This window comes from Sander lucioperca, chromosome 1 (genome assembly GCF_008315115.2).
Source record: "Sander lucioperca isolate FBNREF2018 chromosome 1, SLUC_FBN_1.2, whole genome shotgun sequence".
Taxonomy (NCBI): domain Eukaryota; kingdom Metazoa; phylum Chordata; class Actinopteri; order Perciformes; family Percidae; genus Sander; species Sander lucioperca.
Genome location: NC_050173.1, coordinates 36,314,190 through 36,333,973, shown reverse-complemented (window position 1 = coordinate 36,333,973; position 19,784 = coordinate 36,314,190). Strand labels below are relative to the sequence as shown.

The 19,784-nt window shown below is 41.4% G+C and overlaps 1 protein-coding gene across 1 annotated transcript; it reads right to left on the bottom strand.

The window, feature by feature from the left end:
- Positions 1–4,681: 4,681 nt before the first annotated feature.
- Positions 4,682–16,484, bottom strand: LOC116064473 (BTB/POZ domain-containing protein KCTD16-like). The gene is made up of 2 exons (XM_031319712.2): positions 14,650–16,484; positions 4,682–5,922 (listed from the first exon to the last, which is right to left on the bottom strand). Exons 1-2 carry the CDS (start codon positions 15,458–15,460, stop codon positions 5,471–5,473), a joined length of 1,263 nt encoding a protein of 420 aa, XP_031175572.1. The 5' UTR covers positions 15,461–16,484; the 3' UTR covers positions 4,682–5,470.
- Between the last annotated feature and the right edge of the window lie 3,300 nt (positions 16,485–19,784).

Genomic DNA, 19,784 nt, shown 5'->3' with positions numbered 1-19,784 from the left:
GTGGAAGACACTATGGCTGTAAATCAGCTTTCCTACAGCTGCCAAGAGGAAACCTTTAAAAAAAAACCATTAAGTACACCTGCACAAATTCTGTGGAGCTTCAAGTTCACTTGACTGACTTCATAACAAGGCAGTGGAGTGGCCTACCTATTGCACCCCCATTTTTCTCCCTTTCTTCACCACCGGTGGACTCTTTTTCCCAGGTGGAGCCCAGGTGAGCATGGGTAGGTGCCCAGCTCGCGCTTTCCCTCACATGTTTTGCCTATTTAGGCGCTTTGCACCCAGATCCAGAACCTTTATTTTGTGCAGTGCACGAATCTGGATGGATCCCAGAGGATCCAAGAATGTGTAGAGTGCACAGATGATACATATAACTAATTGTATTGCTGACAGCGGTTGTCTACGGAATGATGATTGTGTGTTTGTTGCTCTATCTTAGTGCTGGCGCCAGAGCAGTGAGCTGATAGCTGAGATAGGGCGCCAAAGGAGTGTAAAAGTAGACTCACTGTGGACTCAATGCCTGCCGAAGTCAGCACTATTGACTGACACCTGTTATGGCAGTATTTAAAGGCTGTATGTGTGTGTGTGTGTGTGTGTGTGTGTGTGTGTGTGTGTGTGTGTGTTTGTCTGTGTGTGTACCTTTTAATGGTGAGGACAGGCCTTCTGTCAACAGAGGCTAATTTGAAGGAAGACAACTATAGTTTTTGGTCCTCAAGTGTGTATTCATAAATGAATAAAGAGACTCAGTTGCCAGGCCTGCAATAAATCCTACCTTCTTGAGTTAAATTTTGTTATACTGTGAGGTGTTTTTAATTTTGTTTACCCTCGCTGTGTGGACAAAATATATTGCATTGCTTGTATTAGATTCAGCTCGTTATAAACTGCCAACTGAGTGAACTGTATATTATCATTTTTTTCACACATCTAAGGTTTTGAAACAGACACTGTTTTTGGGAAGAGTTTCTGTTGTATTTTTAAACATCATTTTTTTACTGTTTTAAGCAACACAAACAAAAACTTTATTCACCTTTGTTGTGGCAGCAGAAAACTTAGAGACCGATATCAAAGCCAGGATAGGATAAAACAAAAACTCATGCATGACTTACAGTAATACCACCAGAAGTAAGTGAAAATGTATGTTTTTTATGATTTGGGGAAACTGTCCCTTTAAGTTTGGCTATATTTTTCTCTGCACAGACTCCCTTTGTTTGAAGAAGAGGACAGCATGGTAATGGCACGGTCAAATTAAATGTTTAAATAACAAAATTTGATGATTTGATGATAATGGCTAAGGCATAAAAACGGTGAAGTGGGGGATATAATGTAAGGTGATGGGGGGCCCACAGACTTAATATGCATGTTTTGTATGTCCTTAGTGAGCCTGTGTTGTGTCCGTATGTGTGTATTGCATCAGGGAAGTCCCACCATGCAGGGTATCGCTCCCAATTTTCTGCAAGGGGTGATGGTGATGACATTCACTGTGATTTTGTCATTTATTCCCCTGGACTTATTTATAATATGTTTCACTGGTATTTCCACGTATTAGACTTGGCAGAATCAGGCTAGAGTAAGACCCCAAATGTGCTCTAGGGCTGTAAATTGGCTCCTATTTCTCAAACTACAGCAAAAGCTCTGAGCACAATGTGGCTTAAAAGGGAGAGATTGAGCCTGTTAACAGTCATAAAGGTCCATGTTTTTAACAAATAAATGAATGATGTGACACTAATGGGAAAACTGGGCCCCAGGGTTTTAACGCAAATATGTTTTGCTGTGACTAAGCCATCTTCCCATTTAAAAAAAATAATTCATGCAAGTATATTCTGGGCAAACCAGTTTCAGCCACTGTAAGATTTTTAGTGAGCCAAAAGCATTTGCACATCATCAATATCTGTCCTTTTACATAAATATAGTAGCATAGTCATGGGAATACCTTTTTTTGCCATGGGGTGTCATGATAAACAAACATACAAATAACAAAGATGTAATTGTCAGGGGAAAGATCTTAAGTCTCCCAGTTAGTCCACCACATTTCTATTCACATCCTGAGATGTCAGTCATCTAAAATCAGATGAGTGAACAGAAAAACATGTTGGTCTTAGATATTTATGGTGTCCTGCTGCGGGCAACAAGACCTCTCCCAGTAAGCGTCTGGGTATTTTTTCAGAAGAAACAGATAAATTGCATGTTTCATCTTTCTGTTCCGAATGTCAAGCTTAGCAGAAATGATTGTGCTCCTGCCTTGATGTATAACTCCAGACATCTTCCACGTTGCTACAATGACAATCTCACCTCACATTTATAACATTACAACACAAGTGAATTCCAGTCTCTCTCCAAACCTTGTAGTCTAATCCTCATATTCATTGTATGAAAAATGAAATCCTGTTTGCTTGGCTTTATATCATGCCTCTATTATTCCATGTGTGAATAACAGATTTCAATTTTCTGGGGGCGCCTAATATCTGATAAGCAGGGTAATTCTCCCACTCTCAAGCTTTGCAGTAATTTTCTAATACAAGGGCAGTAATCATGCTGTCAGTCTGCATGCTAAAGAAAGCTTTTGTGGGAAATGTAAGGCCTGCAGGCAACCCTGCCAGATAATTGAGGGCAGTTAGCGGTGGCAGTGATGTTTTTTGATTGAAGATTTAATGTTACTTTGCATCCTAGAGGAGGATGTTGGTTATCGACCGTCTATAAAGACTGTAAGGCCAGGGCCAGGATCTGAGGCTATTGATCTGTAAGGAAATCAGAGTGGCAACAGCTGCATTCAGGTGGTTCTGTGGGATAGGCCAGCAAGGTCACCTAGGCCAGGCCAGGCCAGGCAATGCCGTGTCGTTGTGCATATTTGATATGCAAGAACAGGTTCATTGATTTTTTCATTTGGGTATTAGAATTCAGATCGTGCTAAGTGCCAGGCGAAATGCCATCCAAAGCGGATCTGCTTTTCAAAGACGGGAAAAGGGGCATTGGATTTCAAAATGAGAGATTTCATGCTGTGTTACTATTGAATGGAAGCTGAAAGGAAGAGATATGGGTCCGAGTGCAGAATGGAGGAGATGCCACTGTATCTCTGACAAATTCATTATGTTACTCTCCCCTTCCAGGTTTTTGCTATTTTATTCTCTGCTGGAGTATTAAAATTCCTTTTTCTGGAAGTCCATTCACATCCTGACCCATATCTCTTCTTAGTTAAATAGCAGCTAAATAGAGACTTAAAAGCCGAGATTTTTTTACTTTTTTTTTGTAACTTATGGTTTTGGTCTTTTTCTGACCAGGATTATAGGTTTCAGTTTGCAATTTGTGCCTAAACTGACAAAGTTAGAAGGGCCTTTGGGGTATATGTCTTATAATTTTGTTATTGTCATATGCATTTTTGTACATGGAGTAAATGTAGCACAGAGCCTTAACAAAGCGCTTTCCTTTGAACTTGTTGTAGGACACCCACTCTCCCAAGAGAGAAGCAGTTCTTCTTCATCTATCATCACACAGGCTGTTTTTGGGGTTGCAGTGATACGGTCCCTAAGCCTTGCTCCTTATGGATGCAATGTGGCGGTACTGCAAAAATCTGTTTGCTAAAAATAGTGCTCTCTATAAATGGTGCTTGTGATGCACAGCTATGGATCTCTTCCCATTTCCTTGAGATCATCCCAAGAGGATGAGGCACACACTGAAATGTCAACAAGGAGGGATCTATTTCAAGTCTTCAAGAAGCCAGTTTTGTAAGGGGTTGGTTGGCTGGTGATGGTGAATGCAACACAAACGAAGACACTTTTGTTTTCAGCCCTGCACAGTCTTAAATCTTAAACCTAATTATTGTGCTTACATGCAAAATCATGTCACCTCTGACCAGAGAAACATGGGAACATATTGCTGTCAGTATAGGATTTTTTTTTTAACCTGGGTCTTGTTCTAATAATTATAGCATTTTTTACTATAAGTCATGCTGACTTTACACCCGCCTCGTTTGTAGAGATTCGAAAGACTGACTCAAGCAAAGCAATGGGTTATTTCCACAGTAAGCTTTTAGCCAGACATGCTAATGTTTGCAGGTTATGTTAGAGCAGATAATTACACACTTTTCTCTTTAATCTTTGGCTTTGTAAATGCTAAACAAGATTCCAAACTCTTTAGAAAATCACTATAACTATAGCCCTTTGTACAGCACACCACTTCAGCGTGCCATATAGCCTAGGTAACCAAAAGCTAAACCTAAAGCTTGTTAGGCAGCAATGCCAGATGGGAAATGTTAAACTATTGTACCAGAGGCTTAAAATTATCATATTTTGAGGAAAATTATCGTACACGAGTCATAACCACGAGAACAAATAGATGTAAATGTGTAATTTTACAAAACAACGACTTTTTGACACACCAACAAATCACATCAGAGTTTTTGTTAACGCAAGTTGTGTCCATCTGTCGGACTATTTTTTTATTTTTGTAATAGATAGAGCACTTTTGGCATTATTAATCATAAATCGTACAGAGGGCAAAATTATCGTAAAAACATATGATTTTATCGTACATCTGCCAACGCTGTTGTCAGGCCTTTTCGTTATGGCTGTCGAGCTGTGATTGGAAATTTAGTGATTGGTCAATTATGAGAATAAGGCTCTAAAATCAGAATTGCTGTGTTAATCTTAATTAACTGAAGGTCACAAGAAGGTCCATTAAGAATCAATACAATTCAAACCCATTTATTAGTTTTTTTGCACATTTACAATCAAGGATTAGTGAAATATCCATTGACATTACTCTATCTCCTACACAACATCATCTATCCAACACATAATGACAACATTGGACAAAAAGTTTTACAATGGCCAACAGATCTAGGCAGTGCTTTCCTCATTTAAGTTAGCCCCAGTCACAACACACCATTTTTACCCATCAAAACAGTGAATTTAAAGTTTGTTTGATATTGCATAATTATGCTAAGGGTGAAATGACATGCAGTGCCGATATCAAAGCCTTTTTTAAGTATATGTGTTATCAGTGGAGTAGGCTATAGTGATATTCCATTGCCAACTCTCAGCACCATATGGGTACATCCACTTTAAAAAAAATTCGCTATTGTGGGCAATTGCACATAAAGTATGTGATAGGTTGATGATTTGAAATGATGTTGCCCCTGAGGTTGCTTTGTTGCTTCAACTAGTGATATAGTAGTAGTTAGTACACTGTCTGCTATCTGAAGTGAGAACAGGGTCAGTGATGTAAGCCCCAACAGGAGTAACCTGATTTACACATGTGCATATCATCCACAACACTGTGCATACTTTACAAATCAATGACTCACACTGCCTGGTACTTTGTGTGCTCAGCTAGTCATGCTGGCGGGAAAGTGGCGATAGTTTTTTTCTAATACAGTATGTGCCTTAGAGAGTGCATTCTGTTGCCTATGCAGTTAATACTCTCCATTGATGGTGACATGATACTTCCATCTCTTTCTTCTTCTTCGCACTCATAGTTAGAGACGGTACTTTCTCAGGAGCTCTGATTGCCACATGTACTTCCTCTCCGGAAAGCGATCAGGAATTCTGATGCGCCGGAACTCCTGGATGCATTTCTCCAGCTCCTGCTCTGGAGTCATCTTCTCCTTGTTGGCTTTCCTTTTTGCGGCCTCTCGTTCTCGGACCCCGAAGGTTCTCACTCGTAGCATGTCAGTCTTGCGGCGCATCTCTGCCTGCTGCAGCATGTGAACTGGTCCTTTGGGCATGGGGCGGTCCAGCGTCTGGACATTGGCGCGCCGGCTCACGGGACCACAGATCACGGTTCCTTGAGGGGAACTGGCCTCCGACTGGGTCTCAGAACAGGAAGTGGAGAGCTCATTGAATGAAGTGCCGCTCTCTCCTTCACGCTCGCTTTTGTGGCTCTTGCAGCAGCAGTCACAGTGAGAGGACAACCACCTTGAGGACCCACCTGGAAAAAACACACACATACACACCCACACCCACACGCACACACACACACACACACACACACACACACACACACAAAAATTTGTCACTTGTTTTGACCACATGCAGTACATTTTCTGTTGCGGCAAGACCATCTCTCATGCAGAACCACACTGTAAACTAATGTCCCAGTTGTCTGTATCGTGACATATTCAAGCTGTAATCAAAAGGAACAGTTGTACTTATCAAGCAAATGCTGACAAATGCCTACACAGCACTTTCAATGTCGTACAAATATCTTTAAACGAATACCAAATGAGTGTATGTGGGTATTTGGGGGGTACAGATGTAAGAACATGCAAGTTATTGGCTTTGACATTTAATTGCTGAATTTCAAAGAGCTTGTGGGCTGTGCATATTGCTTTTTTCCGATAAGGAGAGGCCCCAGAGCTCGGTGTGGTTCAGTACGGCTCCCTAAAAGACCTTTCCCATTTCCCAAGGCAAAGCTTGTCTCAGAGCCAAAACAATCTGCTTTGCTATCGCAGTTTCTTAATAGAACTGTAACCTGACTGACTTGTATTAAGAAGATGGTGTATTATATTTGTGTTTTCAGATCACTCGATAAGTTGCTTTCTACCTTTAGGCAACAAGATACAAAAGACAGATAAACACAACGTATAATTCATCTTGGGTGGTAACAGAACTGGGTCAGTGAATAGATGTACCTGCAGGTGTCCTGACCACCTGTCATGAAGTCCGGACAGGCAGTGAACCAGATAGAAGCAAAAGATTTTAGTAGTCTTCATTCTTTCTCTTATTCATACTTCTTGTATTGTCTCACATCCTCCTACACTGCTAATTATGAACCAGAAATACAGTGCTGTACTGCCCGCCGGCTTGTGAAGTGTTCAAGTAAAGACAGTAAACACTGTAGCTGTCTTTCATTTCCAAAAATACCCCTGAACTATGGTCTCTTTTAGACGTACTAACAGGTAGAAATGTGCAGTGTTGAAAGCTGCTGGTGCTCTATGTAATATAAACAACAGTGTATGAGAAATAAACTCATGCAAACAGACTAAAAACCTCTTAATGGCTTTTTCCAATATGATGATACAGACTCAATAGCAATGATATCTTAGAGGGAGCAATGATTTGTCCATTACCTCCTTTCAGTGTATGCACCATTTATACTGAACCGATTTCAAGAGGGATTTTAACCTCTCTGCGCACACTGTAATAATGACCTTATCTCTAGTGAGATGATTGCATTGAGCTGATAGTGAGAGAGTCACTAACAGCTTTTTAATGGCTAATCCATGAGTAAAGGGGCCAATCAGTGCACCAATTTCCCCCCGCAGAAAATGAATCTAGCTGAATCCAGCAGACGAGCAGCACCAGGCAAATGGATGCAGGCGCTTTAGCGAGGAGGATCAGGAGGAGGGAGGCTGAGCATTGTTTCTAAATGGATGGATGGATGCTGTAGTCCAGAGGGGCAACCCGTTTAGGAAACTCGCCAACAGCCAATAATAGCTATATAACATTTTCAGCCCATGCAGGAGAATGAATTATATTAAAGCCACTGACAGGCTCAATGCACCTGGGCTTGCATTTTGTTTTATACAATCATTTGTCTAAATGAAGCGTGGACAACCTCATAATGCATAAACATCTGCATGTGTCAGAACGCAACCACAAACTGTGTGTTTTGGATAAAGGGGTGTAGTGTCAAGATTTGATGCCCCCTTCAAAGCCAAGACAGGAAACGATTAAGAGCCTTGTCAGGAAACAGTCATTCTCGGCTACATTTAAACAAGTCGCTGTGTGATACTCTTTGGTATCTTTTCAGGGAAGCTATTGATTGCATTTAGTTTTTCTCATATCAATATAGCCTGTCTAAGAGATCATATTCCAAACACATTAAACGACTGGGCCTGGTCCTCAGACCAGACTCCGGCTGTGTCTGCACACAGTCGAGTTCGGCATAGAGGCATGCAGGCATGTCACACGGGGTATCCTCAAACTCCTTTCCATCTCTAAAAGCTGGGATGTTTGTCCTCATGCCTGAAAGAGGTCAGAGTTTTATGGAAATTCAACTGCCTGGATATTGGATTAAAATGACACGATTTTACCCATTAAGAGGTTTTAAATGGCAGACAAGTAGGACATGGTGGGGGCGGAAGGAAGAGGGCTCTAACAAACTAATTCAAATGTCAGTGGCTTTCTTGCCAGACAGTGTGTTTGTTTTTTCATCTGTGCCTCTAAACTGACTCATCAAGGGTGTGTGATGATGATTATTCCTTTAACAGCAGAGCAGCTTTGTGCTTTGGTCATGTAATCTGAGAGGCAAAAAAATAAATAAAGAGGGAGAAGGACAAAGACTCATCACTCAGCCATTTCATGTTGTTATAACAAATAACCAGGAGGCCATATCGCAATTTATTTCAGATTTGCTTGAGTGACCCGAAGCTGTCTGCTTTTGAAATGTGGATCTCAGCAGTGATGTGAACTGTGCCCTCAATCTAAATAAATAAGAATAAGCTTTGAATGTGGTTTAAATACAAGCTGTTGAAGTCAGGCCAAAAAGACACTTAACTTTTGAATTTCTGTAATTAACATACTTGCTTTCTTTGCCCAACCACATCAAACTCCTGCAAGGCTGAGTGGTGTGAATCATCTTCAAATGCTTTAGTTGTTGCTTGGTTCTAGACTTTGGGTGTGAACAAACACAATAGGGAGAAAAAAAGGGAGTCTTGATGAGTTTGGTGAAAAAAGCTATAAGTATTAGCGGTAATATTCTCTGGCAGGTTAAATATGCATATTCATGCAGCTAGTCAGGGAGTTAAGCTCATATGAGCAGAGACGCTCTGATCTTAGACACACTCTTATATTCTCCAGCTCCCATATCCAGTCACACACAAATATTTTTTACTCTGCCACTGCCTCAGGAGGAGTGTAGTTTACATGCTTGTTAGCTCACAAATTAGGCCAGCGTGTCCTTGCAGCTGAAAAAAGGCTTGTCTTGCAAAGGCAGTGACAGTAGGGTGAAGGAAATCCATTTCACAGAGATAGTCCTATTTGCTGCAAAAGTATCACTTCAGCAGTTTGTGTCCAGCCTAACTGATGGCTAGAGCCATCCTCTATAATAATGTCAGTAATATCTGCATACAATTGAATTTGTCATTATTAATTACCTCCACCCAGCCAGCTCTACTTTGCTAAAACAACCCTCATCAGCAGCAGTGATGAGAAAGAGCTGGAGAGGAATAGTCGGGGTAACCCAACAAGCTTTACACGATAATTCAAGGACACTCGTACTCTCTCATAGACCCATTACTGCCCTGGCCCAAATTATCTGTTTTCCATGGGGAGAGTGACAGCTTCATTGTCTGATTGTTAATGACAAGGGGGAGCTGTCCTCTCCCAGAGTCAGAGGGTGGCTGCCACGCTGAGTGTCTCCCTGACAGCAAGATGATCAAGCAACTCAGACCGACTCAAATGTCTATATCAGCCTCTCCCTGTGGGGCCGTGTCCTGACCCAGAGCCATACCCCCACTGCACAAGCACAGATGAAGCAAGATGAGGTGGGGAGAAAGCGAAGAAGGTGTCCTGAGCATTCATCAAGCTCTTGTCATCACCTAAATAAAGCCTCAAGAAGCTGGTGGAAAGACGAGGAGCGATTCTGGTCCTTCACCCTGTCAAGTAGGTGATATTTAAAGAGTCACGTCTAAGGTCAAGCATCAGTTCCTTTTTTAATTCCTCCATCACTGCATTAAAATGAATCAATTATTTGGAAGAAAAAAAAAGACACATGTATGTACAGTTGACGACCAAACATGCTTTCATTTGCTCTTCAAACAGACTACCCACTAAAACAATCACTAACTTACTAAGCTTACCTCCTGCATACCGACACATGGGATCCCCTGTCTTCAGAAAACTCTCAGCCCTGCCCACAATGTGAGCTTCATCATCCAAGTAGCCGTTAGTGTTTCTGGAGGGATCATTAAGGTGTTGGATGTCAGATGGTAAGAGCTGTTATACCTGTTCTCCAACAGCTACGGAGCACAGAAGTAACAGAACCAGGGACTTAAAAAAATTCAATATTGAAATTATGTATAAAAATGATTATTAACTCAGTTCTAGGTTTCAAAAGGAACATACTGGAGGTTTTAAGTTTTTTTTATGTTTACCTTTAATGCAGTCATTGCTTTCACTCTTTGTAATATGGAAACTGCAAATTGCTTAATGTGGGTAATTTATCAAAGTCCATATTGAGTCTTTTTAATTGTCAAAATTGTATAAACATCACTTGGTAATGAAGTTACCACCAGGGACTTTTTTGAAAACTCTCCTTGTCGGTGCGTTCAAGGGCACTCCCAACATCTGTGATTTGTGAGTCAGCAGTCATTACAGGATATTGTTGGAAGATCCAAGACAGAAACCAATCAATAAGCATCAGAACAACAGTGTGAGAGGGTTAGTGTGTGCTTGAAACTTTGACAAACAAAAAAGATCATTATAACAGATGCATGTTCTATGTCTCTGCAAGTTTATTTAAATGATATAGTGAGATGACATGGAAACTAACGGCTGGATAGAAATCAATATAAAAGCTTGTAGTAAGATTTAGAAAACATACAGCAGTGCTGTGAAGAATACTATTTGCAGTCAATGACCTAAAACATGAAAAACCACCAACACAGTCCTTGAAAATTCAGTGCATGTGGCTTTAAAAAATGATTGATTTCAAAAATATTTCCTTTTACATCTGCACCTTTTCAATAAGCTCAAGTTTGCTCCCAAGGTGAGCCATATTGTCTACTTGAACTGATGAAGTGCACAAGGTGCTGCAATCATTGTGAGAAATAATGGCACAAGCACACACCCGCGCCTTATTTCTGACCATCTTTCTGCCCAGGTGCTCTTTAAGACGTATATGAGTTATTCATGGTAGCACCATCCATCTCTTGTAGGCACTGCCAATCCATCCAGACTCCAAACAGGCTCTCTGGGAGCTTGGGGACGGCCCAATCTTTGCCTCCATTACACCCAAGCAATTGATTACTCTCCCCCCATCCAACTCTCTTCTTGCCGCCATTGTTCAAGACCATCATGGCCACACATCGTCTCATTCCCAGCCCAAATGAAGACTGCACATTTACATTAACAGAGCACACCTGGCAAGTATAATCATTTTCCATCTTTACTGTACGTGTTTCCCATTTTGACAAGGCACTTCTGCACAGCCCTTTCAGGTGGGGAAAGATGACACTATCTCTAATGTTACCAGTCCTACTGTTCAATGATGATTTGCACTGCCTGTGTGATGTGGAAGCAGTAATGTCAAAGCAGGCTGTGATGTTATTGTATCCATGATGATGGCTAATTCTCATCTATAAATTGACTCATATTTTGAAATACAATATAAAAATAAAACTTATATTTCAAAGTGCCTATAAAATAGGTTAGAAATTATCTTTCTAAAATTGCATCTCCATCCTGCATGACTGGAGATGCTGGAAATACTTTGGGATTACAGATTGCTTTTTAATTAGCCAGCACTCTCCTCTCTCCCTAGAGATGATAAGCAATAATAAGACTGGTCCCAAACGCCAACTGGGAGGTTAGATTTGTTAATAATGTTGTCACTGACAATCGAAAATACTAAATGTCCCTACATGTCTGCTTGACACATACACTCTACATCAGAGAGGGAACAGAGGCAAGCGTGGAGGAATTGAACACCGGCTGTGACTTCTCTGCTGGGCATCCTGCTATCCAGTGTGCAGGCGTCGGACGGTGAGCTGGACTCCGTGCCTGCGTTGGATTCCAGCGTGATGTCGTGAGCTGTGACTTGGCTGGAGCCTGGAGTGCCAGTGCCATTCAACCGGGTAACTCTTTTTCTGTGTGCCGATCTGACGGCCACATTCTGCTTTATGATAAATCATCCACAAGTTAAAGGAGCTGATGGGATTACATTTCACTGGAATTGTGCCTCGTAAGATTTCATTTGACAAATAAAAATGGTTTGTTTGATTGATTGATTGATTGATTGATTGAAAAATAACCTGACATGATCACCTGTCACCAGGATAAGTTAAAATTTTGACTAAGTAATCATTTTTTATTTATTTATTTATCTCATAAATATGACTTTAATGTCATCATTTTGACTTGTATCTCATAGTTTTTATATCATAATTTGGACTTTGTATCTATTAATGTGGACTTTTTATGTCATAATTTGGACTTTCTATATCACAATTGTGATTTACTTTGTTTTTCCATGACTATTTATGTGCTTCCATACATATGTATCCCCCACTGAATGCAATACAATGCAAGATGCTGCAACCAGCTGTTCTCTGTCCCATTTACTCTAATGTGTGGTGGTTATCTGTTTTAATATATGCTCTGGCTCAGTCGTTTATTCAAAGGGTGAATACGTCATACCTAATGGCCATAACATTACCGTGACCATCAGGAGCAAAAACTGTCGTTCATGATTAACCCTCGGCCACTGCGGCCTCCTGGGGAGAGTGCCCTTTTCCTGAAAGAATCATTTGTTTTAGTCTGTGGGGAAACCAGCAGCATATATCCTACTGAGCTGGAGTGGATGACAATAATTGAGAGTAGAGTGTCTTAACTTTATGAGGGAACGAGTCCCCTGACTCTTAATACAGCTGATTCCATGCAGTAAAATGATGAATATCTACTGTTGGCAATTTGGAGACTGGAGTCTACTATTACTGAGAGTCAGTGGAGCCTGTAGAAAACAACTGACGCATTTAACAAGAAGAGTAACATGGATGATGCTCAGGAACTGACAGGCTGGGAGAACGTCTCTCAATTTATTAACTGCGCCGGATTGCTCTTTTTACACTCTGAACAAAAATCCAGCATCCCTATTTCACTCCATATGAGTCTGTGATTGGATGGGAGGGGGGGTAGAAGGAAAGCAGTGAAATGTTCTGCTGAAAACAACAAACAACAATAAAGCACATCTGTTTCGTGCCCACCCCAAAAGTGCACTTGTCTACATGCATTCTTAGTTTAGGACTACCTGCCCTAGGCCAGTCAGTGTCCCAAATTCAGAATCAGGTTACAGTTAGGTAGAAAGTAGATGCGTGCCGCTGTGCTGCTGTGAAGAAAGGGCTCTCACGCATATCTGCCTCTGATGTGTCTATCTATCATCATCCTGACTAGGCCTCTGTCTCCCAACAACTGCTATATACTGTATATATATATATATATATATATATATATATATATATATATATGTGTGTGTGTGTGTGTGTGTGTGTGTGTGTGTGTGTGTGTGTGTGCGTTTCCTTTCACCCTCACCTTGTCTTCTCTCTTTTAATGAAAACCCTCTCTGCCTCTTCTTCTGCGTCTTCCTCTCCGCTCCCTCAGACCCAATGAACTTTCCTGTCTATACTTACTTTAATCTATTTTTGCTCCTCGCTCCCTCTCTCTTCTTTCTGCCTCAGTTCTTTCTCCCCATGGCCAAGTCTCATGCAACTTTTACTCCCTCATCCCTTTTGCTCGGCCGCTCTGCCCTCCATCTGCTCGCTTCCCCCTTTCAGCTTGCTTTCTTAAATTCCCTCTCTTCCTTTCTGCGCTTTTCTTACTCTGCATCATCTTTCCTTCCATGCTGTATTTATTGGAGTTTCTCCCCTGTCTCTAACCTCCTTCTCATCCTCCTCCCACTGTTCTGTGTCTTCGTCCTAGCCTAGGGTAGTGTCTGTTAATGGGGAAGAGGGTGAACACCAACACCATATGCTGTGCTCCAGAAAGTTGAATGACTAAGGGAAATCCTACCTGGTTGGACGCTCATGTGGGTCAAGGCAGACTCCTCTTTTATAATTAGTCTATATTAACAACACTATTGGTAAATCATTAGCAAACCATATGTCATGTCTTCCTCAGCCCACCCTCCTGCACCTCCAACCTTGACCCACCAACTGGGTTTTCTTCAGCTCTTCCAAAGGGAGCCATTCAGAATAATAAACAAAGTGCTTTTTAAATGGCCATATGGTCCAACTCATCCCTCTGCAGAGAGTGGAATGAACCATATTTGCAGCTAATTAAGGCATTGCTGGTAAATAAATGTTGTCTTCAAGTGAAAAGCAAAGCTGATTCAAGAGAATACAGCAGCATTCATGTGAATTTTGTGCTGCCCACTGGTGCTTTATTATTCTCAACCCATCAGATCCAGACCCATCTGAGCTATAGCATGTGTTTACGCATGACACACGTGTATTTAAAGTATAGCAGCATTATGACTCAAATCCCCTGAGGCCCGTGGGCATGTTTTCCTCTTATCTAGGCCTCAAAACAGAAGTTTAAAGTCAGCCACTGCAAGGGATGCAAAGATTCAAGAAGTATGTGCTGTATTCCCACCATGCCTCCAGGTGGCGTGAGCTAACACACACCAGTTTCTGCACATCACTTCTAAATCTAGACCATTAGAAACAAATGGCATGGGATTTCTTAAGGAAAGCTGTGTGGGTAAACTTTTTTCAACTTTTAATGAGGAAAAACGCCCTTTTTGATGAACATCATGCAATACCATACTGATGTAGTCTACGGCCTGGGTGTGGTGGGGGAGGGAGGGGCACTTGGGTTCTGTTACGAATGTTTGTATTTAACTTGGCTGTTTGCATTCTAATTATTTCTGGAGGTCGAAGCCACCATCTTAAATCACATCACCTCTGAAAGAATAGAGTAGGAATAAATCTACACTCACGGTAGAAGATGTACTGTGCGTAATTGGACCAGACCCTGTCATCCGCGTAATGACCGATGGAGGACGCAGTCAGGGACGAATTGCAGGCCACAATGTGAAAGCCGCTCTCTGACAGCATGTCAAATGCTCTCTCCAGGTGCCTGAACTTGAGGTAAAACCTGGAGGTGTAACGGTCCGGTGGTCTGTCCGAGTCCCTGTTCTCATTCAGGGCGTCTCCAAATACCTCTTTCGCCAAGCCAATTCTACTGCTGATGAAGATCCTCGGTAACTTTTTGGCCTTGACATCAATTTGACTTTCTCTGCCTCCGTCAGCGCAAGCGCTTTTGAAAGCGACCGTTATGTAGCCATACCTTCTGTCCAATGAGTAAGGGGGGTAAAACCTCTGGTCGCTGCCCTGCGACTCATCATCGAAATCACTGTAGCACAAGTCGTCTGGAAATAGTTTAGAATCATCAGAAGATAAAAGTTTGGCCAAATCTGGCAGCTGGAAGTATTCCGCCTCTCTTTTCAACCTTCCTCTCTCGGGGAAGTGGTCAGGGAGGACAACTTGCTTGTCTCTAAGATAATCCAATACATACCGAAACAAAAAGCCATCTCTGTCAATGAAATAACGTCCTCTGAGGTCCCGGGACAAGTCATTTGAGGACCCCTTCTTGTTAGAGAACAGATTCCCAAGTAAGGAATTTGGAAAGCTTGTCAAGGTGGCATGGCGAGTGTAATACACCTGTCCACCTACGTTTAGCTCAATAACATCCGATGGAGGGGTTTGCCCCGTTGCAGGTTGCGTTTTGCTGTTTTCGCTCAGTGCCATTTTTTCTTTTCAGATCGAAAGATCGAATAAGACGAAATCTGAGCTTCGATCACGGAGCGCAAACGTCCCAGAAGTTCAGGGTGTGGGATGCAGCTGCATGGTGTTAATGCCCTCAGATCCAAAGCATAGTGTTGATTCAAGCTGCAGTCCTCGCATCCAATGTCTTGTGACAAACAATCCCAATGTGGGCCTACAGTATATCCTTTAACTCCATGCGTAAATGTGCCTGTCCACGGTGCATGCTTTTTGAACAGAATCGATTATCCTAAGTGAGCGCATCATGTAACACACATTCACTGCAATGGGTCATTACTGTGACTTCAAAGAAATACAATCCTCACTTCACTCTCAAATTTCCCACCATCAAAAAAGTCAAACAAACCTTTTTTTTTGGTTTAAGTTTTCTGTGGAAAGGTCTTGCGTCTGGCTTCTGGTTCAGTCACATCAGTCCAGAAGCAATTGAATAATGTGCGTGAATCCCATCATTCTGCTACTAAGCGTCGCTCTTGACAACTGGGATGCTGAAACATTCTCCGAGGTTGCTCACAGAGAGGAGGCTGGAAGTGGGACTCCTGTGCGCAACCATCTCTCCAAACTGCTGAGTGCGGAAACGTTTGGTCTGGCAGAAGCTTTAAGATAATGTTGCTCCAAGCTGTTCTCTTGCAGAGAGAGAGAGAGAGAGAGGGAGAGAGAGAGAGAGAGAGAGGGGGGGGAGAGAAAATCGTCCCATTAAGTAATGTCTTACATCATCTTAAAGGAAAATGACATTTGCAGACGATCGACACAAAGCGGACTGATGTTGGTTCATCTGTACAGTTTTTCCATGGAAATCTAGCGACGGGCGGCGTGCAGTTGGCGGAGAGGATTCAGGTCTAATGCAGTTTTAACATCCAGCGTTGCGGATTTTAATCTCTTCTTCTGAGTCTTCACAGAGGCTTTCGCATTTACATTTAACGCTTTTAGCTGACGCGCTTATCCCGAGAGACGGGTGAGGGGTTAGGTCCCATGCAGTGTCTTGCTCAGAGACTCAACGGCAGTGACAGCTACACGTGAATAGAGCTGGTGGTCTACAGGATATTACTACTCTTCAACTCCTTTTCTATCCAACTACCCATAATGGATCAAACATTAGACGAAATAAACATAAAAAATCGAAATGACTTTTGCACTCTTCTGCATCTATGATTGAACCTTCAGGCAGCATTATCACTTTTATAGCCAGAACACCGTGACTGAATTTGACAATTGAATTCCTCATCGATTTGACCAAGTGATCTATTTCAGGACCATGGACAGATCTCTGCCCGCACAAAGTCTCAGCTGCTTGATTCTCCTTCTACTCTCAAATAAACAGATACAAGAGTGAAACAATGCATATCTCTTTATTTTTATGTTAGGTTTTGATGCTAAATCAACATAATGCATCAATAAAGGGGGGGGGGGGGGGCTCAGAAACATGAACCCTCATTACTGAGTCATTTTCTTTCTGGATCACAGTAGCAGGAGGACAGGGGTTTGAGACTAGTGTATTATTGCTCAGGGCCTGCTCAGTACATTTGTCATAGAGCCGTCAGTGTACTCCACAGTGACGTCAAGTACTGTAGGGCGGAAAATCCAGTTTGGAAGAAATGAGATGCGAGGCTAAATTTAAGGCTTGACAATGCTTGTCATCATCTTTACACGCTGGTATATATAGGTCACAAGCTAGTGTTGTTTAAGGTATAGCAAGGACGTTTACCTGAAAATATGCTCTGGTGTGTGATCACCACCTGAGTCTGTGAGACTTATGGACCTGTTTGTTTTATATATGGAGTAGCCCATAACGTCCCTTATGTCCAGTGTAGCTCTGACACTGATCTGTGGTTCAGACTTTGTTGTATCTCATGTTTGCTTTTCAGCTTGTTTGTTTTTGAGTGTGTTTTGAAGCCACATTGTAATAAATCAGAGACTTGTATTGCTTCAGTGCTGAGAGAAGGCATTGATGATGGGGCGCACCCTTGACTTGTGGTTCTGAGGAGGCAGCGGTCACGCTTTACTCTGTTAATTCAGAGTATATTGTGCTGGAGAGGGGGTTGCTAAGCAGCCACAGGGGACTGAGTGGGATTCAAACAGTGGGGATTTAGAGCTATAGTGAGCATACCACTGATCTCTTTTTCCATGATGTGAGGTTTAGCTGCTGACATTATACTTAATGATTAATAATTAATATTGTAATGTTTTGTGGATTATGTGACCTTAACAGCGGAGTGTAGATAGGAAGAACTATTTAATATCATTAGATGGTGATAATATAGATTATTCTATGGGAGTTCATTTTCTTTATTTGTTTAATACATTCATATATATATATACTTGCAATATGTACTGTGCAAAAGTCTTAGAAAAAATGCTGTAAACTAAGAATGCTTTCAAAAATATAAATAATGATTGTTTATTTTTATCAATTTACAAAATGCAAAGTGAGCGACCAAAAAAACATGTAAATCATATCAATATTTGGTGTTACTACCCTTTGCCTTCAAACCAGCATCAATCCTTATAGGTACACTTGCAAAAAGTCAGGGAACGTTGAGGATCGTAGATGCAGTGGTCAGCCAAGGAAACTTAGCGCAGCAGATGAAAAACACATCAAGCTTATTTCCCTTTGAAATCGGGAGATGTCCAGCAGTGCCATCAGCTTAGAATTGGCAGAAACCAGTGGAACCCAGGTACACCCATCTACTGTCTGGAGAAGTCTGGCCAGAAGTGGTCTTCATGGAAGAGTTGCAGCCAAAAAGCCATACCTCCGACATTGAAACAAGGCCAAGCAACTCAATTAGGCACGAAAACAGAATTGGGGTGCAGAAAAATGGCAGCAGGTGCTCTGGACTGATGAGTCAAAATTTGAAATATTTGACTGTAGCAGAAGGCAGGTTGTTCGCTGAAGGGCTGTAGAGCGGTACAATAATGACATGTACAATGTCTGCAGGCAACAGTGAAGCATGGTGGAGGTTCCTTGCAAGTTTGGGGCTGCATTTCTACAAATGGATTTGGAGATTTGGTCAGGATTAATGGTGTCCTCAATGCTGAGAAATACAGGCAGATACTTATCCATCATGCAATACCATCAGGGAGGCGTATGATTGGCCCCAAATTTATTCTGCAGCAGGACAACGACCCCAAACATACAGCCAAGGTCATTAAGAACTATCTTCAGCGTAAAGAAGAACAAGAAGTCCTGGAAATGATGGCATGGCCCCCACAGAGCCCTGATCTCAGCATCATTGAGTCTGTCTGGGATAACATGAAGAGACAGAAGGATTTGAGGAAGCCTACATCCATAGAAGATCTGTGGTTAGTTCTCCAAGATGTTTGGAACAACCTACTAGCCGAGTTCCTTCAAAAACTTTGTGCAAGTGTACCCAGAAGAAATTATGCTGTCTTGAAGGCAAAGGGTGGTCACACCTATTGATTTGATTTAGATTTCTCTTGTGTTCATTCACTGCATTTTGTTAATTGATGAAAATAAACTATTAACACTTCCATTTAGGCATGCACGATTAATCGTTATAAAATCGAGATCTCGATTCACCCTGTTCACAATTTAATTTTTAAATAACTTTGATTTTTTTTTGTTGATTTTTGAATGACTTTGATTCTCATTTAATTTTACGAGCCGACTGCATCACAAATGCTACTACTTTCTTCTGTGAGTTTTAAACATAGACTGTATAAAGTAGGTTTTAAAGCGCTCCCAAACGCTGCAATGCTCTCCCTTCTCTTCACTGTTGCCTCTATGCTTGTGGTGATGCGCAATGTACTATAGGTGCCAACAAAAATCTATGTTTGGTACTGCCAATTTGTTTTGTTTTGTCGTGGTTCATGTGTGCAATAAACATTACACTTTGTGAGAAAAACAACGTGGAATATATATATATATATATATATATATATATATATATATATATATATATATATATCTGAGTATATCTCTGGATGGTGTTGAACTTGCATAACAGAAGACTTGGAGTTCATTCCATGTCCCCTGCTTTTGGATGATTCTCTTCCCATGTGTGCTATAAATCCTGTTTCCTGTTCATCTCACTCATCCTCCCATTACAGCAAATTTCCCAGCCTCCTGTGTTTACTTTATTTCCTGTTCATGCACTACTCCCAGGTTAGATTCTATCTTTTGGAAAGGGTTGAATTTCATGCAACTTCAACATGAATAATGTAAGACAATATGGGCCCTAGCTGAGCAAGAAGTAAAAAAAAAAAACGATATGTTTAATGCTGTAACATTAAATTGACAACTGTGGATTTTGCAAGCTCTTGCATATAATCT

What these genes read in the sequence shown, in the direction of transcription:
- LOC116064473 (XM_031319712.2), bottom strand. Translation starts at nt 15,460, where the DNA reads ATGGCACTGAGCGAAAACAGCAAAACGCAACCTGCAACGGGGCAAACC. An exon ending in CGCACAGTACATCTTCTACC is followed by an intron (nt 5,923 to 14,649) that starts GTGAGTGTAGAT and finishes TGTTTTTTCCAG; the next exon opens with GTGGGTCCTCAAGGTGGTTG.